This window comes from Molothrus aeneus, chromosome 16 (genome assembly GCF_037042795.1).
Source record: "Molothrus aeneus isolate 106 chromosome 16, BPBGC_Maene_1.0, whole genome shotgun sequence".
Lineage (NCBI taxonomy): Eukaryota > Metazoa > Chordata > Aves > Passeriformes > Icteridae > Molothrus > Molothrus aeneus.
In genome coordinates this window covers 9,007,385-9,031,765 of record NC_089661.1, presented here as the reverse complement: position 1 = coordinate 9,031,765, position 24,381 = coordinate 9,007,385, and the positions used below count along the sequence as shown (strand labels likewise).

The 24,381-nt window shown below is 41.0% G+C and overlaps 2 protein-coding genes across 2 annotated transcripts in view; one reads left to right on the top strand and one right to left on the bottom strand.

The window, feature by feature from the left end:
• DNAH3 (dynein axonemal heavy chain 3) overlaps window positions 1-7,493 on the top strand; it is a 50,748-nt gene extending 43,255 nt beyond the window's left edge. Inside the window, exons 53-60 of the mRNA XM_066560984.1 lie at window positions 241-485; window positions 1,854-1,970; window positions 2,760-2,914; window positions 3,656-3,823; window positions 4,623-4,765; window positions 5,317-5,521; window positions 6,740-6,877; window positions 7,051-7,493. Coding sequence (XP_066417081.1) covers window positions 241-485; window positions 1,854-1,970; window positions 2,760-2,914; window positions 3,656-3,823; window positions 4,623-4,765; window positions 5,317-5,521; window positions 6,740-6,877; window positions 7,051-7,404 — 1,525 coding nt within the window. The 3' untranslated portion in view covers window positions 7,405-7,493. The remainder of the gene's footprint in view (window positions 1-240; window positions 486-1,853; window positions 1,971-2,759; window positions 2,915-3,655; window positions 3,824-4,622; window positions 4,766-5,316; window positions 5,522-6,739; window positions 6,878-7,050) is intronic.
• Window positions 7,494-12,410: 4,917 nt separating this feature from the next.
• LYRM1 (LYR motif containing 1) lies at window positions 12,411-24,321 on the bottom strand. Its single transcript, XM_066560684.1, has 4 exons — window positions 24,214-24,321; window positions 17,143-17,301; window positions 16,059-16,151; window positions 12,411-14,440 (listed from the first exon to the last, which is right to left on the bottom strand). Exons 2-4 carry the CDS (start codon window positions 17,299-17,301, stop codon window positions 14,324-14,326), a joined length of 369 nt encoding a protein of 122 aa, XP_066416781.1. The 5' UTR covers window positions 24,214-24,321; the 3' UTR covers window positions 12,411-14,323.
• Between the last annotated feature and the right edge of the window lie 60 nt (window positions 24,322-24,381).

Genomic DNA, 24,381 nt, shown 5'->3' with positions numbered 1-24,381 from the left:
AAAATAAAGATCCATAATTAAGAGGTCATCTTTTCTACCTGTCCAATATAATCTACTTTATGCCTGCATTTTAGACCAAATTTAGATGTTATCTTTATAGTTAAGCAAGTAGTAAAACTTAGTCTTCTAAAGAACAAGATGCAGGATTATATTATTGATTTTATTTATTATTATTATTACTACTACTACTCTTACTGTTATAAGATTTTTTAATAATGTGCTGGTCAAACTTCTTTTTAGGTTGTGGTTAACTAGTTATCCATCAGAAAAGTTTCCTGTTAGTATCCTCCAGAATGGCATCAAAATGACAAATGAGCCTCCAAAAGGTGTCAGAGTGAACCTCCTTCGCTCATACCTGAACGATCCCATCTCCGACCCTGTGTTTTTTAAAAGCTGCCAAAAGCCAAAAATGTGGCAAAAACTGCTTTTTGGTCTTTGTTTTTTTCATGCTGTTGTGCAGGAAAGGAGAAACTTTGGCCCACTGGGTAAGTTTTAGATTATTTTGCACTTAATTTCGAAAAAAAGATTTGTGCTTTTGAAATGTATTGCTGGAGTCTCTCTGTAAAAAGGCAGTACTGTTAATTGTAATACTGTTAACACTATTACAAGAGTGCAATCTGCATTGCACAGAACATCATAAAGTCTATAAGCTGTTATTTGCAGGGATTCTTATTCAGCCAAAGCTACTTTTGAAACTATTAAAAGTATTACCCTGGGGAAGACTAGAAACTACTATTTTTCCAAATTAATATATTATACAGTAGTTACATGAAATTATAGCTTACTAAATTATTAAATTATTACTATGGTTCTTAGTAACGATCAAATTCAGATCTGTTTTAAATTTTTATAATTAAAACTATGCCTTCTATTCTGCTTTTGTTACTTATGTGCATACTTTATTTTATCAAACCTAGTGCATGTATTTACTTGGTGTGAAACAAATCTATGTAGCTGCAGTGTGTTGTTTATAACACAGCAATGAAAAGATGTATTCATAGGATTTGTGCTTCAGCTTTTTCTGTAATCTTCAAATATGTAGGAAACTAGAATTTCTGTATAGCATAGAAATGTATGGACTTAGAGAATCCATTTTTATAACTATATAAAATTTATGCTCTGCCCTTGTGTAAATGAAGTTCTCAGTCTTCTGTTCAACTGAGTCTCTCTTCCTCGTAACAGGTTGCTGTTAGGAAATATTAAATTTTGATTGAAAGCCACTGTCATTATTTCAATAGTCAGCTGTTTAAAACAGCACTAAACTTCCAGTATGAAGACACTGATTCATTTCTTTAGAGTAAAACTGAATTTTCTAGAGGCCATTTTCTAATGTAACATCTACTGCTAATGTGACCAACTCTCTGGGTGAAGAGGGATAGTTGCATCAATAGCCCTATTTTTGGTTTGCACTAAAGATTTAGGTTTTCTGAAGGATTCTTTCTTCTGGAGTATGTTCCTGTTTGTTTGTCTGCTTGCTTGCTTGTTTTGTTGTACTGTTACTGTGAATCTGCAAACAGTACTACTGTCACTGTCATCTGCAAACAGTATTAATAGATGGCCAGATTAAAAATTGAAATCAATAAATGAATTAAAAACTCCTGTTCTCATTGTGTCCAGATAGCAACAGATTAGCTTAAAGTACCAAGCAGGTAAAATACAATTTTCAGGATATTGTGATGCCAAATTAGCTTATGCTTAATAAACAGCCTGGTATGTTCCAGGCTGCTTCTAGACTATCTGGCAGTTGTTTCTCCAGCTCTGTAGGAGCCACGCAGTACCAACACCAGCGTTTCCTGAGCCCAGCTGTCAGTACATTGCACCACTGCCCTGTGTATCTCTTCTGAATTGAACAGGCTGGAATATTCCATATGAATTCAACGAGTCTGACCTCAGGATCAGCATGCAACAGATCCAGATGTTCCTGAATGAATATGAAGAAATCCCATTTGAAGCTCTGACGTATCTAACAGGTACAGACATTACATCCTCTCACATGCGTTTGTTGACTTTGCTGAGCACTTTGAGCTGATACACTGATCAACTGGTGAGTTCTCAACAAATTGAGTGGTTTTACTGGCCTTCCACAAACAATGTGGTTGTCATTGGATGGATGTTGGAGTTGGACTGCAACTGGAGTTGGATCCCAAACCCTCAGATGTCACTGTTGTTTTGACTTGTACATGGCTACAATTACTGATGGCCCTGCAAACCTCCTGGTCTTTGCTTCATGCTCATCAAGTAAAACCATAAAACCATGAGCCTCTGGTTCACCTTTGCTGATCAGTGTGAGACTGACACAGGAAGCCTTGGGGCTTCACCAGAGGATGTGGTAACACTCAGGGGTTTAAAGCAGGAGGTGTTGATGTGTGTAAATAACTCAGCTGCTGTGGCTATTCTGTTCTCTCTCTCCAGGGAGACAAGCTGCTTTTTGGCACCTGCTTTGTCACCCTTGTCATTCTTGATTTTTGTTAATATTATGATTAGCTTTATGAAAAAAGAATTTTGGGACATGAGTAGCAGTTTCTCAGACCAACTGATAGTGTTCCTTAAACCTTTCATCATCAATACACATAAATTTTGCTCATAGATGTTCAAGTGTCTAATTTTCATTGAATCAATTGAAGTATAAAACCTAAAGACTTTGGAAGATCTGAAGCTTTGAAGCTTCAATTTACTAGAGTTTCACATTGTTGCAAAACATTTTTTATTTGTTCATTAATTTCAGTTTTTTTGTCCTGGTTTTCTTTGTCTTTTTCCAGGGGAGTGTAACTATGGAGGCAGAGTGACAGATGATAAAGACAGGCGTCTTCTCCTGTCCCTTCTTTCCACAGTCTACAACAAGGACATAGAGCAGGAGAAGTACATGCTGTCAGCTGGGGGTGACTACTACATACCACCACATGGCCCCTATGAGGTGAGGGACAACAACTGTGAGTTCTCTGAATTATTGGGGAGGAACTTACCTACCCTGTGCTTGGATAATGCTGAATATGACAAATAGAAAATACACCCCATAATATGATAAAGCCATGCCAGAATGTATCTTGTGTATGAAATATGAATCTGGTACTTAATGTCCGCCGTACCCCAATGGGGATGTAGAGATCATCCAATACTCTGGCATTTGTTGATGAAGAGAGAAGCCACCCCTGTGCAGGTTTCCAATACAGTTCTAGAAGGCCAACAGGAGTCAGGCTGCAGGAATTCACATGGTACTTCTGCACTTTCTTGCAACCAGTCTGACCCTGAAAGCAGCAATCAGGAGGAAGAGGTGGAATGGCACGTGTGTACTCAATTTCCATTCTCTTTTTGCCTTCTAACAGCTGCACAGAGATAATGAATGTGCTCAGATCCCACAGTTGTAGAGATGACACATCCAGCATCCTTCTGTGACTCCTACCAGCACTCCTTGGATATTTCTAATGTGCTTTCCTTTCTCTTGCCACTTACATGAGGGTGGTAATAACAACTCCTCCGTGAGTTTTTGAATCTCTCAGAACTTTTATATTTATCTCTGTGGAGAGTCAGTCAATTCCTGGATGTGTTTAACAGGGAACTACCATCTTTAGTTGTAAATGGGAAGGTTCTGTCCCAGTTGGATCATTTATGTCTATCACAGTATATGATGTCTGGTATCTGAACGTTTGTTTTACAGTCCTACATTGAGTACATACGAAGTTTGCCAATTACAACACACCCTGAAGTGTTTGGGCTTCATGAAAATGCAGACATCACCAAGGATAACCAGGAGACCAACCAGCTTTTCCATGCAGTGCTCCTGACTTTGCCTAGAGAAGCAGGAGGAGCTGGCAAGTCCCCTCAGGTAAGTGGGGAAGGAAGATCAATTTGCACTCTGGAAAGGCCCTTTCCTGGCATGTCCTAGGCCTCAGAGTAATCCAACACCTCTCATCTCATGTCTGTAGCTCTGGGAGTAGATGTGAATGTCCCTGTAGAGAAGCAGATGGATTTGGCATAGCACCTTTAAAGATGGAAGATACCTTCATGACTTTGCATTCAAATAGATTAATACCACAAGTCCTGGCAGCTCAGTTTACTCAGGCCCAATCCATGCCCCTTTGGGATATGGATAAATAACCTTTCAAGCCTCTCAGATTTGACATCCTATATTTTATACACAAGTGAATTCTTGAAAAGTGGAATTGATGGAGCCTCATTTCCTGCAGAGTTGTCTAGTGATCATATTCTCTGATGTCTAATATTCTGTAAGTAAAGCTTCTCTTGTGGCTGGGTTATTCATGGGGTCTTCCCCTTATTTTGCTCATGCTGCACGCTTTGTCTTGTCCTTCACTGTGGCAGAAATAGGATTGTGCTTGTCTGCTCTCCTGCCTGTCTCCTTAGAAAACCTTGTTGCAAATTAAAAATTACTAACAAATTTAAAACTATTGAGAAGAAAGGAGCAAGCAGGCACATGCAGAGACAGATAGGATGATGCTCAAAGTGAGTAAGAGCATAAAAGCACTGTATCTTTAGGAAAATGGACTAAAATACCTATGTGGTTATACAGAAAAAAAAAAAATCTATAGTGGTTTATGGAATTTATTGAATAAAAATAGGAGGGAAAAAAGGAATATTTGTTATTCACTGCAAACTTGTGACTTCAGGAAGTTGTTGAAGATTTGGCACAGGACATCCTATCCAAACTACCAACTAGCTTTGATATGGAAGAAGTGATGAAGGCATACCCAGTACTTTATGAAGAGTCCATGAACACAGTTCTTAGGCAAGAACTAATTCGATTTAACAGGTATGGCTCAGTGTTTTGTGAAGTACTTCTTAAACTGAAATATGCTTGTGTTCATTGGTGCCTTTTACAATACATTTTTCTTAACATGTTCTGCTTTGGATGAATCTTTTAAAAAGACTTGAAAGCTGCAGCTGACTACTGAATATAGCAATAGTACTTGTATTCTTGGAGTATGAACTTAAATCACATTTGGGTTTGTTGTGCTGAGGTAGAGCAGCCTACTTTAGTCTTTGTGATACCCAGGCCCCAATATTCACAGCACACTATGACAGTGAGTGCTTCAAGCTTTAAAGCTTTTGTCACTTGATTTCCCTTGTCTAGAATGAAAGTTTTCACCGTCTTTTATTTGGAGTTGGAGTTTATTTGTGTGTGTGTCTCTCAGTTGTTTGATTTTCTAAAGTTAAGTAAGAATTTTGATAACTACAGGTGAGATAAGGAATTTGTGACAGGATATTTACCACCTCTATCAACCCTTCATTCAAGGTGGACTGAGGGGTTTTTGGCCAAGTAATAAGAAGTAAATAATGACAATTCCTTTGTTTTCTCTCAAGGCTTACTGAAGTTGTTCGGAGCAGCCTCATTAATATAGGCAAAGCCATTAAAGGCCAAGTGTTGATGTCTTCTGAGCTTGAAGATGTTTTCAACAGCATGCTAATGGGAAAAGTACCATCCATGTGGGCTGCCAAATCCTATCCATCCCTGAAGCCTCTGGGGAGTTACGTGTCCGATCTCCTCTGTCGCTTGGAGTTCTTCCAGGTCTGCTCAACTGACCCTGAGGGGTCTGGGGAGTTGTAGTTGATGATGTAGATGTAGATGAGTGTGTCAGTGCCGTCCTTGCCCAGCAGCCCCTGGGTAGCTCCAGGCTGTGAGCTGCTCACACACACTCCTGGCCAAATACACTCTGCATTAGCAGCACTGCAGTCAGCTGGGCTATTGCTCAGGGTGAGCTGGGAGTGTGATCCCTTGGTGCTAATCCAGTGCTGCTTTTGGTGGTTTCTATCCTTGTATTTCTAGGAGGTTCATTTTAGTTTGAATTGGTGTCTTAATGACTTCCTTGCTGAAAGGACACTGAGCTGGGTGTGAGAATGCTTTAGAACCACTGCATAACAGGCACTATTAAATTTCATATACGTGTCTGTAAATATCTTTCAAGTTTCATAAAATGTGACACCACTTTCACACACATTTTGAACAGGTAATTTTATTTTTAACTTGCCATTTCATTATTTCCCTTGCACTCTTAAAACTACTTAAAATTTTGGGTGTACCTTAAATAGTGAGCTACCGAGATGTAGTGAAACCTCATAGAAGTCAGGAGAGGAGAAAGCTAGGAAGAAGTGTCTGAGATTTATAGAAATGGCAGAGTTTCCTGTTTGCTGGATCAGAGCATCTTGACTCCAAATAACCTACAGTAGTGTGAAGACATTTTGCCCTTGTTTTGCTTTTTCCTACTGCATTATGTGGACAATGTGTGACATCTTTGTACAGGAATGATTTCCTCTGCTAAGATCTGATGTGTAGGCTGTAGTGAGTGCCCTCACAGTGATCAGTGAAGAATGGAAAAGAATTTGGCCTTTTTTTCATGTTAGGAGATTGGTGTTTACAAGTCTGTAAAAGAAAGTATTTTGATGAAAGTGTCCAAATTCAATCACTTTTATTGTTTTTAGAGGTCACTGTCTAGATTAAACAAAACATGCTTATGGTACTTTCTGAAATTTTTCTCAGTAGCACTGAGTTCTGGTTGTTTCAGAATGAGTGATTATTTTTGTTGCCATCCTAAAGAATTGACTTCAATGATTTGTTGTCTCTGAAAAACAAAATTGATGGAAAGATGCAGAGGGTCCCATCAAGGCTTAGATCTCATTGTGCTGTTTGAGGGAATCTGAAAAGACATCATTTTCTGGTGAATTGGCACAGTGAAGCCACAAATATATTGGATTTTTTCTTACATTTGTTTTTTCTCTCCTTATTCAGGATTGGGTTGACAAGGGGCCACCCACAGTCTTTTGGCTCTCAGGATTCTTCTTCACTCAGTCTTTTTTGACTGGTGTTTTACAAAACTTTGCCAGAAAATACACCATCCCAATTGACCACATTGGATTTGAGTTTGAGGTAAGAAAAATGCAGAAGAATTTTGTTTTTCTTGAACAGCTTGAAACATGTCCTAGGGCAGCAAGAAATACAGTTTTCAGATGAAAAGGTATTTTATTTAAAGGAGCAATTTCAGACTGTCACAGGGTTTAGTATACTCCAGATAAAATCAAGCAATGGTTTAATCATTCCAGGTGATGAAACAGGAGCACACAATGGAGAAAATGCCAGAAGATGGGGCTTTTGTGAGAGGCCTTTTTTTGGAAGGTGCACGATGGGATAGAGAATCCTTGGTAATTGGAGAATCACTACCAAAAATCCTCTATGATCCTTTGCCCATAATATGGCTGAAACCTGGAGAAAGTTCCAAGTTTCTTCATGAGAACATCTATTCATGCCCTGTGTACAAGACAAGTGAAAGAAGAGGTGTCTTATCCACCACTGGGCACTCAACCAACTATGTTCTGTCCATTGAACTCCCTTCTGACAAGCCCCAGAAACACTGGATAAATAGAGGTGTGGCAGCCCTGTGCCAGCTGGATGACTGAGAGGGTGCAATATTGGGATTGTAAAGATCTGCTTTACTCCTCAATGGCTGCATGGCTGGTTTGTTTTTGTTTTTTTTTTTTTAATGAAATTGGGCCTAAAGAGTTTTGATGCTGATTTTACTGGGAATCTACTTTACAACTCTTGCAAAAAGATTTTGGATTTGCCTACCACTTCTGTGTCTCAGGAGTATGTAGGACAAGGAGGGGGAGATGAGAATATTCTGTTGTCAACATATGAAGCCAATCCTCCTATCCTCAGATAGAATGAACTCCCCAAGCTGTATTATCAAACTGTAGTCATTCCTTGATGATGTGTCAGAATTTCCACGGAAAACTTCTCCACAGCATGTGTATTGGGAGCTGCCATTTCTCAGAATAGTATGCTTGTACCATATAACTTTTTTTTTTTTTCCAAAATTATTTACCTACACATTCCAGGTACCTGATACATGGAGCTGTTTTCTTTCTCCCATAGTCTCACTTCCTGCCAGCAGCCCAGCCCCACACAGCCCCCACTATCTCATGGGATTAGATAAAGACAGTTTAATAGGGAAAGCAAAAGCCATGCACACAAACAAGGCAAAACAATTAATTCCCTGCTTCCCACAGGCAGGCAGGTGTTCAGCCATTCCCAGGAGAGCAGGGGCCCATCAAATGTAATGGTGACTTGGGAGGCCATCACTCCAAAGTCCCCCACTTTACACACTGATCATGATGTCACACGGTCTGCAATGTCCCTTTGCTCATTTGGGGTCACCTGTCCTGGCTGTGTCTCCTCCCACCCTCCCAGGCACCCCCAAATTCCTCCCCAGCCTGGCAGTATGAAAAGCAGAAAAGGCCTTGGCTCTGTGCAATCCCTGCTCAGCAATAACAAAAACATCTCTGTGTTATCAACCCCGTGTTCAGCACAATCCAAAACACAGCCCATACCAGCCTGAGTGAGGAAAACTGACTCTACCCCAACTTCCTCATCTTGCTCTCTTGCATGTTGGACTGATAACTGCCTGAAATTTTGTACTTGTTTAAGCCTTTTCATCAGAGTAGCTCAAAGTAGCTTGCAAACATTAATTAAAAATAAAATAGCCCGAACATCTTCAAAGAGCTGTGCAGTCATTAACTAATCCTCACAGCATGCCAAGAAGGTACTAAAGATGCATCATTAGACTTGTTGTGTACACAGGACAAGAGAAGCACAAAGATCAAGGCAAACATTTAAAAAAACATGCACTAAACAGACATCCACTAATTTGGGGTCTTGTATTTTTTTTCATTGCCCAAATTGCAGCATTTTAATGACTTGCTGGAGGCCTCACACAGTCAGAGATTCAGCCATCTTTTGGCAATTCCTGCTCCAAGCATTGAGTGATGCTGCTACAACTCCTTAAAAGACACAATTCTTGTCGTAGGAATTTCCCCGTTGTGTTGTCCTCAGGTGAAAACAGTTCATTATTGTTTTATTACCACTGGTTTGTTTTATGCAGATATTCACAAAATAGTAGCTGTTAAGAATGGTACTGCAAGGTCAGGCAGAAGTGTTGGGGGTGTGCTGGGCAGTGCTGCTCTGCAGGAAGGTGCACAGGTAAACAGCAGCTCCATTCACCACACCTGACACCTCATTAACAGTCCAGCAGCAGGCATTGGTATGTGGGAGTAGAGCAAAGATGTCAGGCCAGGACACCTAAAGGATATTTGTTTTAATAAAAGGGACAGAGATGTGCAGGTGTTTCAAATTACTGAGAGGAAGAAACTACTCCTAACAAATTAGACTAAATGATATTTGGCACCTATACCAAAATAAAACTTGTTTATGAATGTTACAGCACACTCATCCAAACAGACTACAGTTTTTAAGAAGAGAATCATGTTTCAGTAGATCTATAAATAAACTAATTAAAATTGGTCCTTGAAAAAAATTATTTTCTTAGACTTCATGAGAGATACTTTGTAGTTTTCATATAACTTAAATTAACAGAAATGTATTATACATTTTAAAAAGCATGATTACTGTATTCTTGAGTGTGCATCTAATTGTTGTAATTGCATCAACAGTTCAGATCACTAATTAGGTGACTGTGGTGTCAGAGATCACAAACCATCATGAGCCTCCTCGTGTGGAAGCTCTGTGTGCAGGCCACAGGGGCAGGACCTGGCTGTTAAATCCTTCCCTATGGATTGATCAGCTCAGTCCCTGCTCTCAGAAGGATCTTTCTGCTCAGACTGGTGACACCTCACCTGCTGAAAGGGAGGCTGAGCCAACAACAATTAACTCTGAAATGAAGGTTTGTCAATCCTCTTATAGATAATACCAGTCTTGCAAACAGTCCTCTAAATTAAACCATTTTTAAAAAGTCAGATTCACTAACTAAATTATATTTTATGGAGATCAATTACTTTTAAACTTAAAAATCTGTGTACCAGATTACCATATGGGTTGCTTGTTAACCCCTTTTTGTGAACAAACAGTAATTGATAGTTTATTAAATGACATAGTTGTGGTTCTTGTGAATATACAGTGACTTTGCTATGACATGTGTGCAATGTCCTTATTACTGTGTTGATTTTCTAAATGCTGCCTGTGTGCTGATGTTTAGATTTGACATGAAGGCATCTCTTGGAATGTCATTAAAGATGTATTTTAATCTTTTGTAGACAGGATAAAAATTACATAGATAAGAGAGGAGTCTGTGAGAGAGGGCTTGTGCATCCCCTTCCCAGGGATCAGGCATGGCTGACCTGCTTTAGCTGATGATTACAGCACTACATGATTTCCTAGGCTGCCCTCCCTAGTACAGAAAAAGTAATGGAATTTACTGTCAAGGGATATCTGTCTTAAGAGATAATTTTCTATGCTTCTTTGAAATGAGCTTCCCAACCTTATTTCCTTAGCATTGTCTAGACCTTCCTGGAGAATGATAAACTGGCTAAACATTAGAATTCACAGCCTTTCTTGGCTGAGATGCATTTAGAAAAAAGAAAAAGGCAACTCAGCTGCTAGTTGGACATGATAGAAATGTGAAAAATTTTTGGACAAAGTAAGTACCTTGTAACAGTAGCATTAGAATCCTTGGATTGGCAGGTTTAGAATTTTCATTTCTTAATTAGAAGCACTCATTAAATAAGCCACAAACCCCACTTGTAATTAATTCAAACTGCAGATTTACAGCCTTGTTAATAACTCAAGGCAGATGGAAAAAATGCATTACAGAGCAAGAGGTATTTTTCCTTAGCAGAGACAGATTTCCAGCTAGGCATGCTGTAAAACAGACAGAGTTTGTACATTTTTTAGGAGACTGAAACCTTCCTCTTATCTATACAAAAATTCTTTTCAGAAAGTACTACCCCTTTGGATTTTAACACTGCTGGGCTGTTAAATGAAAAAGCAGAAGACAATAAAAAGACTCCAAATTCTTCCACTTAAAGCTAGAATATTGTGACTTATAGGATTAGAGTTACTAGTGAAAGTTGCAGGTCTCTGCTCTAATTATCATTCTTGGAAATGAATGTATAGGTGTGATCAAATAAGTGACCTTTCTGTCTGTGGATAAAAGAGGGATGTTACTGCTACCATTTCTGATGGATGCACAGAAGGGCCCAGGAGAGTGAGGTCCAGCTTGCCTTATTTTCTTCTTCTACCATCTGAAAGGTATTACCAGAAGCAGCTGGTATTGGTGGGAAGATGGATCAGGTAACCTTCCCTGTTTTGGTGCTGTGATGCTGCCCTGGGGAGCTGCTGCAGCAAAATGAGCATTTCCTCACCCCAGACCACATGGAGTGGGACATTCAGTGAGGAGGTGCCACGTCCATCTTCTTAAAGGTTGTGTGCTTGCTAATGTTAGTTGTAAGTGCACAGCTTCATAAATGACAGCCTTAGTAATGATGGATTTAGGGACAGAACTTGCAGAAAGGGGGTGTTATTTAGGTGTTCAAGGCCAGATACTGTGTCAACAAATTATCACTGCCTTGCCTACCAGTGGGCTTGCAGGAGAGTTCATGCAACGGACTCAGGACTTTTATTTCTGAAGAATATAAAGTTAATGTCATCATTTTCTTGTAAATTATTCTAAAGCATCTCCTAGGGTGATGACTAGGGTGATAAATTGGAAAATGACAGTATTTACTGGAAGGAGAGTAAGAGAAGGTTCAGCAAGTACAGGACAGAGTGTACACTATGACTGGGTGAATCCAGTGCATCACAAATTCTGCAGAAAGCAGAGGCATTTTAGGACAACCTGTTTTTGCAAGTAAAATTAATGTGCAGGAATGACATCTTGTGCAATCATTGGGATACTTCTTGACAGAAGTTTAAGGGCCTTGGCTCCTAATACAAGAGTACCAGCTGAGATGTCTCCCTACCTGCTGGACTGAGTTGCAGATGAATTTTTTTATGAAACTCCCTCAAAATCGTAATTGGTCAGTTTGACCTCCAAAATCAAAGGACTCTATTTAGATTCTCCTTTCCATACTGACTAACTGAGGCTATGAAAGAAAGGATTTGCTCTCTCGACTTGAAAAAAGAGCTGATCTCATCCTTCCTTCAGCTGAACAGCCTGAAGTGTTAACAAATTTCAGTTTTTGCCTTCTGGTGATGGAGAGTAATGAGGATGAAGCACCAGTTAATAATTTTTCAAACCCTTTGAATAATTATTAGGCTGTGTAGCATTTTAAGGCACCTCAAATAATGTGATGCTGCTACTTGCTGGTTTCTCAGTTAAGAAAGTGGATACTCATTTGAGTTACTTGAGGGTATTTTAACCTTTTAAAAATTGCTTCTTTGCATTTTCCTTCAGAAGTAAACTCAAACTCCTGTTGTTATTTCAATTTGGTGTAAATCTTCTGTAATTTTAGGGCTGTTCTTTGGAAATAATCTACATCTTACAGTATGTGCTTAGGAAAGAGTTGTGACTGTAACACAGACAGTAAATTGAGACTGCTCATTTCCATGGCTGTTTATTCACCTGATGTGTCAGAGCATCAGTACCTTCATTAGTCACATCAACTTCAGCAAGTCAAAAGATTCAAATGATAGTTTAATGACAAAGAGTGAGCTTAAGCTTCCATTCAAACCCCTTGCCTCTGCACATTTTGGCTGGGCTCAGTTGATGCATCCCTCCACTGGTGTATCACAATTAGGATATCAGATTAGTCTGTATTTAGACTTCTTTCAATGAAGAATTAAGCAGTGTGTGCAATCATGTTAATATTTTTTTCTTTTTTTAATGCAATTCCCTTTTCCCTGGGCTAAAGGAGTTTTGTTTTGTGTCTTCCTGGCAGCAGTAAATTTGCAAATATTCCACTGACAGAACAATGGCATTTTACCTGTTACTCCCCGCATGAGGCATTCCCAGGAAATAATTATATGGGAATAGAGACCTTTATGGACTGGAGCCATAGAGGGTAGTGAGAAATTGGGCTAGCCAGTGCCTGTCATGCTGATTCACTCTTCTCATTGTTTTCTTATACTTTCTCATCTGCTTGTACTTTTTTCCCTCTTAGAAGTGCATTCTTTGGGGAGGGGCTGTCAGTCTCTTCTGCACAGGACCAGTTCTAACTTACTTTTCAGGTAGACAGCAATATTTCTTTGTCATTGTTTATTAGAGCTTGGAGAGTTTTGAATGACTTGGTGAGCTCAGAAATGAGATTTCATTGATTTCTCCCACTTTAAAAGGAAATCATAAACACATGCACATGTCAAATTTGCTTTTTTATTTTTTTTAAGCCACTATTAAAGTCAGGCTGGAATAGGTTGTCCTTTCAGTGTTCTGGACTGTGCTTAGGTAGTGTCCAGTACAGTGTGGCTCTTGTCCAAGCTTGGTCTCACTGGTATTTCAAGCCTGAAGGATGGAAGACTCCCCCAACTTCCCTGAAGAGAACATGTCAACAGCCCGGTAAAGTCAGAGGACTGCAAAGGAGCCAAAACAACTGGTAGGCCACGAAAAGAAAATTAATTTCATTTTACTTCTATTCATGAGGCACCTGGCAAACAGAAATACCCCTCAAATTTAGGAGACTTGTAGATACATTCTTTTACTAAAGTTGGGGTTCAATCCATAACGTAAGAGTTCAAAACTAACACTAAAATTAAAATAATTGTTGAGAAAGCCAGTGTGCTGTATATGCTGAAAAGCTGACCATGTGAAAACACACAGTGAGGACACCAAAGCATCCTAAGCTTGTTCCCATAGTGATACCCTGAAGGCAGAGTTTTCAGCCAGTCCATACATGGGAACCTGAGGAACCCAACACTGGAATGTTTTACTCAGAGTTGTGTAATAGCATTCCAAACTTTGCATTTCATATCCACACCCTCTCCAAAGGAAGAGAGAAAAAAGCTGACATAGAGAGTCTAGGCCACTCCTCTGCAGTTTGCAAAGGAGTAGTGGCACTTCTGCTGTGTCTTTTCTACTGCCCAGAAACAAAACTTCCCCATAAGGGAAGTGTGAAACTGGAGCTCTCCTCCAGGGACAGCAGGCAGGAAGGAGAGCAGGTGCATGGTGCAGTGACTGTACTCCCACTGGCAGTCAGAAGCTCTGGAGGAACTGTGCCTTCTTGACTGTCCCAGACTTCCTTGATTGTGGCTGACCTTACACAAGGCACAGTCCTGAGTCACAGCTGAGCACAGAGACCCCTGTTACAGATAAACAGAGTTTGAAATCCTACTGCAGTTTGTCCTGATGTCAAAAGAATCTTTGTATCACAGCTCACTCCTTAAAAAGTGTTACTTTTATTGACAAGTCAGTGGTTGAAATGTAATAAATACTAAACCAACCTTATCCATCATACACAATGGATCAATTGGATTTTTGGCTTCAGGAAGTGTGTGAGCAAGTGACCACACTATTCACAGTTGTGCACACAAATCACCTGGATTGCAGTTCACAGTTTAAAGGATGTGATTACACACCACAGCTTAAATGGTGGCTTATGAAACTTCATCATGGGATTTCAGATATATTGGCTTAGAAATCTTCCTTAACTTTTCCTGGTGTCGCAATGTACGGCCTTGTTTGTGGGCAAGGCCCATGGGAGGTAGATGGATCTGGAAAAGAAAATCCCACCAGTTAGGTGCATATTGGGAAGAAAAATACAGACTAAGTTTCACTGAGTTTTAAATCATTTCTTCACACTTTGGAGAGGGTAACTCTATTTTCTCAAGCCAGGTTATTAGATTTCTAGGAGGAGCACTCTCTGAGGAGTGATTAGTGGTGTAATTTTCAGAACTAATTGGTGGTGTAACTATAACAGAACTAATTGTTCTGTTTATTAAAATCCCATATATTTTAGGCCTTAATGAAATTCTATCTATGTAAGGCCTTAGTAACTTTGTTTTGCAGTTTGGTATCACACAGCAATGATACCTGATGAAATAGGATTGCTGACAATGTTCCAGAACAGTAAGAACTAGAAACCCTAAAAATTCTTGAGTAATGTCTTGAATCACTGTGTGATTTATTCATACCTACTTAACAAGTTACAAAATAACCCCAAACTGTATGTACTGAGAGGCTGCCTTTTTACTGTCATGATTATATATATGTGGCACATTAAAATGTACAATCAATGTCATTGACTCCATAAGCAGAAGGAGCAATAGGTGACAGACTCTTCCTTTGATTGACAAAGTCTTTATGTTTCATAAGACTGTTAGTGGGAATCATGCAGCTGTAACCCTGAAATGACTGAAAAATGTAGGTGGTAGCAGTCAGGTGTTACTGTGGCTGAGGCTGTCATCCTGTAAGATGGGTGTTTAGGTGCAAATAGTAGTAAAAGCACTGACTAAAGCAGCAGTAGAGATTTCTAGAATCTGAAAAATAATAATCATCCAGTTGTCTGAGAGAGCAGATCCTTTGGGATTTTGAAATTACTGCAGAGGACACATTTTAGGCCCCTTACTAGGAACACAGTTTGCCAGCTGTGCATTGCTATTCTGTATACTGAAACAGATGGTAACAGTGACCATAGTCTAAGCAAGCATCTGCTAAAGATACAATTTAATTTTGACCATGATTGCCTTAATAAGGGAACTGTAGATGTGAACAGTTCCCTTACTCATCAACAGGAGCAGAGAGGATGCCTCTATGGGAGGCAGCATAAAGTATTACTGACAGAGGTGACCTGGCAGGGAGGAAACTGTATTGAATGGTGCAGTAGAAAACTTTGCTGCAAATTCCAGCATTTCAGTAATTTTGGACATGTTCTTCTGTAGGAAGAAGAGAAAAGAAGCAGCAACACAGAGAGGTATTTCATAAGGCCTGATTTGTGACCAGGAGAACAGTTAACAGCAATGTAGGCTGTAAAAATTATTGTACCTATGGCAGATGTAATGAGGTATCTTTATTCTCTCATTCTCTTCTATTATTTGATTCCATTACCATGTTTCTCTATATTCATTGGTTGGCTAAATACTCAGAGGCCTTGGGAATTTAGTTCATGCAACTCCATTTAGGCTTTGACTCCTTATTTTGAGAAGAAATTCCCCAATTTACAGTGAAAGATAGAGAACATCTATCTCAATGTACATTTGGCTCTGCTTTAGCATACATTTAAATGCCAGCTCATCTAAAAATGCAGTGCAGTGAGAGTGATGGAAACTGATGGTTTTGTGGTGCAGGGAAAGCTCAGCAGGTATCAGTGAAGACTTTGTGATTTATACTCACAGGTCTTGGGTAGGGGATGTTATAGTGAAGTCCAATTTCTATTCTTGCCTCACATTCTTCTATGCACTGCTTAATCAGCTTTGGATCTGTTACCTGGGATGATCAGACAAACAAGAGTTTTATGGGAGTACAGTAATTAGCAATTGGAAGCCCAAGTGTAAATGATGCCCAGCACGTGGCTTTCCTTAGCTTCTTTTGGCAAACTCAAGGATACAATGAGTTGTATTTTCACACCCATAAAAGGTATCATTGGTATTTTCCTGGACTCAGCAGTTCTGGGCTTGATGGTGCTGAATGTTAACGCCCAGAGGCTGTCAGGACTGAGGCTACAGAAGGAGTTTTTTACCCAAACATGGTATTTTCTCTGTAAAAAGACAAAACACATGTAAACTACCACTACATCTATGAAAAAACCACGCTCATCTGTTTGTCACTCTGCAAGGTCACCATTGGAGAAAGGAAAGACACTGCTTGGTGTACATTCTGTTATCATCCTATCCAGAAACTCTCTTTGAAGTGAGAAATGTGGTGTGAATTATGACTTAAATTCATTTTTTTGATTTTGCATTACTTCAATTTAATCCCAGACCAATATGGGATATAAATAAGTGTTGTGATCTTGAATTACAAGAAGGGCCTTTGATTACCAGGGTTTGAAATTTCTTCCTTAAGAAAAAAATTAAAGTGCTTCTTTTAAAAGAAGTGCCAATAATTGCTGCTTTGAAAAGAAAAAAAGAAGCTGCTGAGTTCTGTTTGCCATTGCATGGGTAATGATACACTTAGCTAACCTTGTAAAGATCAAAAGCTGCTTCAATTACACAAGCAGTATCTTTGGAATTTAATTTTTTCTTGGCACTTTTTTACTGAAAAAAGACCTTTTAGACTTCTACAGTAGTTAATGAAGAGCTGAAATGGTTTGAGTTTCTCAGGGATGATATTTAAACTGTAACCCAAATACACCAGCATTTAAGGTGAACAAAATTTTGGGAACTCAACCCTTACATTCCTATCTTAGCATCCAACCACAGAGTGCAAACAGCAGGACAAGAGTAATTAGGAAATTCAGCACCATGGGGACACTCACGTTTCTGTTTTTTCGGAATAATGTTCTGGCTTCATTTCTGATGTACTCCTTCTCCCTCATGGTTTCCTCTGTCTGTCCTGATGCCGACTGCCAGGTTCTGGCTATTCGCAAAACCTTGCGGTAAAGGCCGAGGACTTCTTGTCGAGTTGCTGGTGTCATCTAAAAGGACAAGACAAGACAAATCCCCCAACATATGCATGAACATTTGAGTTGCCAAAAGGCCAGTGTCCTGGTTTGAAAAGGAAGTGAGTTTTTTTGGAGTTTGTGGTCAAACCAATCAGTGCTGAAATTTGAGTATTTGGACATTTGTTCACACCATTAAATTAGTTTAAAAATATTTCCGCTGTCCAAAGATAATGCTGAGCTACATGAAAAAACCCTGAAATAGCTGTAGACAATAATTAGCTGTTGAAAGTTGAAAACTCAGTCCAGCAAAGTATTTATGTAGATACTTAAATCTATCTGCATTCAAACAGCTTGAGCTCTTGCTCAAAGTTAAGCACTTGGTTTAGTGCTTTGCTGAATCAAGCCTGGTACAAGAATGCCTGGGTTCTGTTTCATTGATGTTTTGCAACAGACATTGGGCAAGTCACCGAAACTCTACATATCCCCCTTCCCGAGACATTGTTGTACCAATGCTGACCCTATCTTTGCAAATCTGTGAATGAAATGCATGACAAAACCACCACAATATTGCTGAAAACTTGTATAGGCTCCAGGGGCTGAGAGGTTTATTTGTGATACCATGGCAGTAATGATTCAGCTGGAGTTTGAGGTGATGAAAAGGTGATGAAAGCTATTTTATCTAAGCACTCAGGAGAGGCAGACTAACTGGGATTTAGGAAACTCCTGAATGGCTTGATTTTCAGAGAGCTGTGAACCTGCTGAGCCCACTGAATCAGCCTCCAGGTGTGAGAAGACTATTTGTCAGAAGAAAGAATGAAATTTTATTCTTGTTTTATGTAAATGACTATTTTATCATGTAACTGGTTACACTATTTCATGACAGACCACAAATATCCCTTAGACAAATCCACTTCTGGATGACAAAATTTCAGTCATGAATTAAATTAACAGAAGCAATGACTTCTGCTCAAGGGGCAGTGCAGCTGTGAGAGGTACCTCACTGTGCCAAAGGAAGGTGCAGCAGCACTGCCAAGTGAGTACATGGATGCAATGAGGAACGAGTGTCAGGAACAGGACATTATCTGACTACCAGGATTCATTTGCCAACCTGGAGCTCTAATTACTGGGGGTGAATCTACCCTGCAATCAGACCTGTGTGCTGGGAATGGACAGCTTGGAGCAGAGGAACTCAGCCAGCCTGACCTTCCCCTGGAGGGAGCACCTTGGCCATGAGGAAAAGCTGCTGCCTAATGCAGCACCCAACATTTGGCAGTGTGCTGTGGCTCAAATCCCTGCAGTCTGTGGCAATTCTGGGTTGTAAAAGAGGGGCTAAAGCCAAAGGCCTCTCAGGCTGTCCTGTTCTTTAGCTGCTGCCTCCAGCACAGTGGCTGACCAGAACCAGCCTCCTGTGGCTCCTGACCCTCTTTCCCTCACCAAAGGTGGAATTACAGATGCTAACCTGACACAGGATTTGACTCATGGTTCTTTTTCATGAAAAATCCTGAACTGTAAATTCCTAGCCCTATCTTAACTGTTGCTGTCATCTAAAGACCTTTCATGGTTTCAAGAACTATTTTTGTCTGATTCTTAAGAGCAAACATTTTTGTTTTGTATTTTAACATGTTTAACCAATCGTATATTTTCCCCCAGACAGAAAATTATTCTTCCTACACAGCAGAAAGTACTTCTAGTAAATGGTTATAGTATTTCTAGGAAATGAATTCCACAATAATATAACTAGGTAGTCCCAGCTCATCAAACAGTTTGGAGAAAGTGCTTCAATTTATCCACTCTAGAGTTCCATTTCAGGCAGTGAAATCAGTCAGACACGAAGGCACAGATGTACCAGTATCTGAAAAATCACTGTTTCCCCCTGCTAGGTGCATATTTTGTACAGAAAAGAAACAGCTCAGTTACAAGGGTTATCCTAGCACAAGCAGAGTCCCAAATCCTGGCCTCACCTAGAGCCTCTCCTGACTTCCCTCCTCTGCTTTTATCTGAAGGTGTCACCTCTGAGAAGGTGATAACAGGTTAGGTTTTCATGTAATCCATAGAGAAAATAAAAGGAACAATGTTGGGGGTAAAAATGTTTAAGATACAGGTTTCAATGGTGATCTATGCATCAGACAATTTCCAAAGTGACAGCCTGGGACAGCGCATGCCCTTTGTTCAGAGCTGACTACACCTGCTGCCCTTGGGTTTTCGACATACCAAGAATCTGTTTAGAAAGATTTTATTGAAAAGTCTAGAACCAACAATTATTTCCCCACTAGTTGCTCCCCCTCCCCCATCTACAACTTACTCTTTTTTCCTTTCCTCCTCTGTGCTGGCATTGCTACAGAACTGTGTAGCCCCTCATCTAGGTAGGCATGGGCTGCCCTTCTGCATTCCTGCTCTCCTTCCCACATAGGCTGGATGATGTAAAAGACATTAAGCAGCTATTCATCTCTACTCAGCAACCAGCTGCTCCCAGGGCTCATTTAGTGAACAGTTCTTATCATTACAGACCTGCTCCTAAGCCATTTCTGCAAAGATACATAAATGAAGGTATGAGGAGCCCTTTGCAGGTTGAGGATTTCTGTCTGTGATAGGAGAGGATGAGAGCAAATAAGACAAAATTCAAAGCCTGGGTCAGATTCTGATCTGAGTGGGAGTATAAATAGGGAGTAATTCCACTGAGAGCAAAATTACTTCAAACTTAAAATGTTGTAAATGAGATTGGAATTTTTCCTTTGGTATAAACAGTGCCCACACTGACAGAAATGTAAGTGATGGTACAAGTCATGTATCAGGTGCAATTTCATCAAGTGACACCACTTGTATTAGTTTTGTGGGTGTGCAAAATGATTCTGAGTGGGCTAGAAAGGAAGATAAGGGAGGCTTTCATGTCCTTGCACTTACTCATCTTTCAACTTACATCTTTGGCATTTAAATCATAATTATATTTCACATCTCTGGAATGCTAAGTGGATGTTACACCACTTTCCCACTAACACCCATCTTGTGGTAGTCACACCCATTGTTTAACTTCTACCACCCTTCATTTTACTGCAGCGTGCAGCCCACAGAGGTTAACCACAGGCATTTCTGTCAGAAAGTACAGGGCTATTGTATCAGCTGAGCAAATTTCGGGTGTTCACTGCCACAGAGCAAACCAGGAGAGGTCAGAGGGGAAGAGAGGAGGTCGCAGTTGGGAGCCAGTGCTGGAATCCGGGCTTTGGAGGGAGCCAAGCGCTGCCTCCCAGAGGAGCCCTGCTGGGTGCTGGGCAGAGCCGGTCCCACACACCCCCCTCTGATCAATCAAGCACCTGAAACACCCCATTGTACCCAAACTCCTAAGGAGATTTGAGCACTGGATGACTTACTGCATGGTGAACGTGCAAACTTTTTTCACTGTTAATTAAAATAGTCCCTTAGACTATAAAATGCAGTAGGTTTTTCTTTCAGGAAACAAACAGACATTCCTTTGGATTGTTAGATGGTTGTTCAATAATCTGAATAATCAATGAAACACCAGTCTTATTTTGATATTTGCAGGCTTGTCTAGAATTTAAACTAAAAGTTCATATAAAAATAATAAAAGGAACCTGCCAACTGCACTGTGCAATGACCCCAAGAGTGCAGTGTCAAAGCACAGCTAGGACAGCAGACAGGCTGCACCAAGACTGACTGCAGATCCAGGAGCAGCTAAACCTCAGCTGCTTCCCAGCAGGGGATGCTTGCCTGGGAACACATGTCCAGCATCCTCCTCCTCTGCACAGCTCCTTTGGTGAAGTTGTAAGTCTATTTTATTTCATCCTTTCTTCTCAAATCAAGCATTAGCTACTCACTTTAAGCATAAAATCTGCCAACAGTGAGTACATAGAGGATTTTAGAAAATAAAGGTTGAAAGGAAGAGCCCATGGGGGAAAAAGGGTATTTTAAAACAATTGATCTCTTCTTTCACACCCCAGCTAACTGGGGCACATGTTAGTAAAACACACCTAGGGGTGGTGCTGAAACTGGGTTTGCTCTGGGGAGGTGGGGAACAAAACCCTGCATGAAATAATTTGAAAAGGCAGCTTTGAGCTTCTCAGATGTAAAATGTTTTATTTAGCAGCAACACAACTTCTATTTGACAGCTGGTTTGCTACTGGCAAGGAGTCTAAAGACCCAGTGACAAAGTGCTGGGCTGACTGCCTTCCAAATGAAGCTGTGCTCACATCCCTGTTACTGAAGTAAATGATGTCATTCCAGACCACGGTGTATCAACACTGGAGTAGGGAACAGCACCATGTTCATACTATGTGCCCATAAGACAATCCAGCCTGTATGCCAATCTACAGCTCCTATTTTAAAATGCCCTCTCTGGATAATGTTTATTTAAAGATATCCAGAAAAATTCACATATCTGGGTTTTTTTTAGGGAGTTAAATGATGCCACTTAGCTAAAAAGTGACCTGCAGTCTCTCTCCTGATGCTAATGCAGCAGATAATCAATCATTCCTTTCAGAGCTCTCCACAGCACAGAGGTCAGTAATCCATATTCATCTTTCATGCAAGTCTGCCACAATGAGTCTGTGGTTCCTAAGGCAGCAGTGGATTTGGGGCTGTCATTTCCTTGAGGGACAACAACTGAGACAATGAGTTCCTGTGGCACAGGGGGCAGAGAAGGGGTCAGAGATTCCTGTGATAGCTGGATAGGTCACATGCCTTCCAGCAATATTAAGTTTCAAAATCTAGTTTCCACAAAAGTAATTTTGTCTTCTTTTACTCAAATCAATGACTCAGTAGCCTGTGACAGTACCCTGCAAACGCTGAGCACGCGTGGCTGCAGTATGTACAGGCAAAATGAAAATTTCATTTGATTTTCATTCTTGATTGAACATTCATAACTTTTTTTAAAAGATTCAGACAAAACCAAATCCTAGCAAAACCTCAATCACAGCTAAAGTATTCCATCTCCACGTGGTGAAAAATTATTAGAATGAAAGATCATGTTCTTCCATGATGGTGTTACATCCTCATTTCTACCAGTGACACAAGCCTGTAAATTTCCAGACATTCCCATCAATTTGACTCAAAGATTTATTTCTCACTCTTTCCATCTACAAGCTGCAATCATAAATATATGCAGATTTGATGAAAATGAATGAAGTTACTGAACCAAGATATTCAGTAATGGTATCTAAAAGCACGGAGACTTTCACAGGGTTTAGGATTTTCTCATGCCAGTGTCCTTCTGCTGGCAAACTGAAGTGATCTGAAACCCTGATCAACACCTCTGAACCAGACTCCCTAAGTCATTGTACTCACATTGTTCATCAACTGGGATGGGAACTCTGCTGTTCTATCTGTGCCTCAGATTTCTGACTGAACTTGGATCTCTTTTAAGCTTGCTTTTGCATATGGAGCAGTCTTTTGATCAGAAAAAGCAAACTGCATGCAAAGAGAATATAATTAAATAGTAAAAGCAAGGACATGGATTTTATCACTGTTTCCTATGTCAGTTCAAATAAGCCAATTTGCACAAAATTAAGGTTCTACAAAATTTTTTTCACTTGAATAAATGAAGGTGGAAACCCTTAACTAATTGCTTTTGATCACTGGGTTTTCTTTCTCTTAGTCTGAGGTGGTCAAGGCATTGTCTGGTTTTAGTAGGACATACAGACTTGCCCTGGGAGTGCCTCCATGCTGCAGGAGCTTCAGGAAGAACAGAAATCCTGACTTAGACTGTGGGAAGGGGGAAGGGAAATGAAAAAAGTTGCTTTACTTATTTCTTAGCTTTCTCATGGAAAGCACACAGTGTCCAGGTAAACTCTAAAGCAGTATGAACGTGTCTCCAGTCCTGTCCAACTCTGTTGTTCATGCTTTCATACCATTTTCTTCTCCTGTGTGTTTAGTTCTCTATTACTTACAAGCAGAGAAAGATTTTAATGCAGAATGAGAAATTTAGCAGAGAAAATGAATTCTCAGCTATCCTTGGATGGCCTTGCTTATATAATATAGAAGCATACAGAAATATAACAACATAGACACAAGCTCCAGTATAGATTTATGCACCTTATTCATACCTTGGCTTCCAGCCAAATGCAACTGAATGCCTGAATAGAAATATTTCCCAGCATTGGAAAAGCTCCCAAGCTTGAGAACAGGTATAAATATTAATGCTAGCAGAGACAAAATCCTCCCTGACCTTTTTCGTGCTTAATTCTGAGGGTCACTCAATGAAACTCATTGATAGACATGATTTTTAGTTGCTATTTGAGAACCACAGCATGGCTGTGGGCATGGAAGGCTGTGAATCAGGAGAGTTAGAAAAGACCTCTGAGCCCACCAAGTCCAGTGTGTGACCAAACACCACCCTGTCAACCAGAGCATGTCCAGGCTTTCCTTAACACCTCCAGGGACGGTGACTCCAGCACCAAACTGGGCAGTCCATTCCCACCTCTAATCACCCTTTCTGTGATGTTCTTCCTCGTGTCCAACCTAAACCATTGGCACAGCTTAAGACGCTCCTTCTCCTCCTGTGGGTTAGTGAGCACTGTGGGCACTGAGCACTGTAGGTCAGTGAGTGCTGTGGGCACTGAGCGCTGTGGGCACCAAGGCCTGTGGACATTGAGCACCGTGGTCACTGGGGACTTAGAGTGCTGTGGGCCACAGACCGCTGTGGGTCACTGAGCGCTGCCCACCGGGCGCCCCCACAGCCGCTGCCACTGTCAAGATGGCGCTGCCGCCCCCCACGGCCTGGAACCGCGCGGGCACAGGGGGGCGCTGCGGGTGTGCAGGGCGTCCTTGCGCCCCCTGGCGGCCGGGGCGGCCTTGCCCCCGCAGCCGGGCGGAACCAACGCGCAAAGCAGAGGGGGGGGGGGGGAGGATCGGCCCACCGCACGCGCCTCCGGCCTCTCCCCTCCCTCCGCCCCCCTCGCGTGTACGCCCGCCTTCCCCCCCCCCTCCCCGCTTTACCTTGGTGCAGTCGTGCCGCGGCCCCGCCCCGCCGGGTGCCCCCGCTCCGGTGGGCGCGGGAGGCGCGAGCCGCCGCCTTCCCTGCCCTGCCCTCACCGCGCGTGCGGCGCCGCGCGCCCCGCCCCTCGCGCGCCACGTCACGGTACGTCACGGCACGTCACGGCGCGT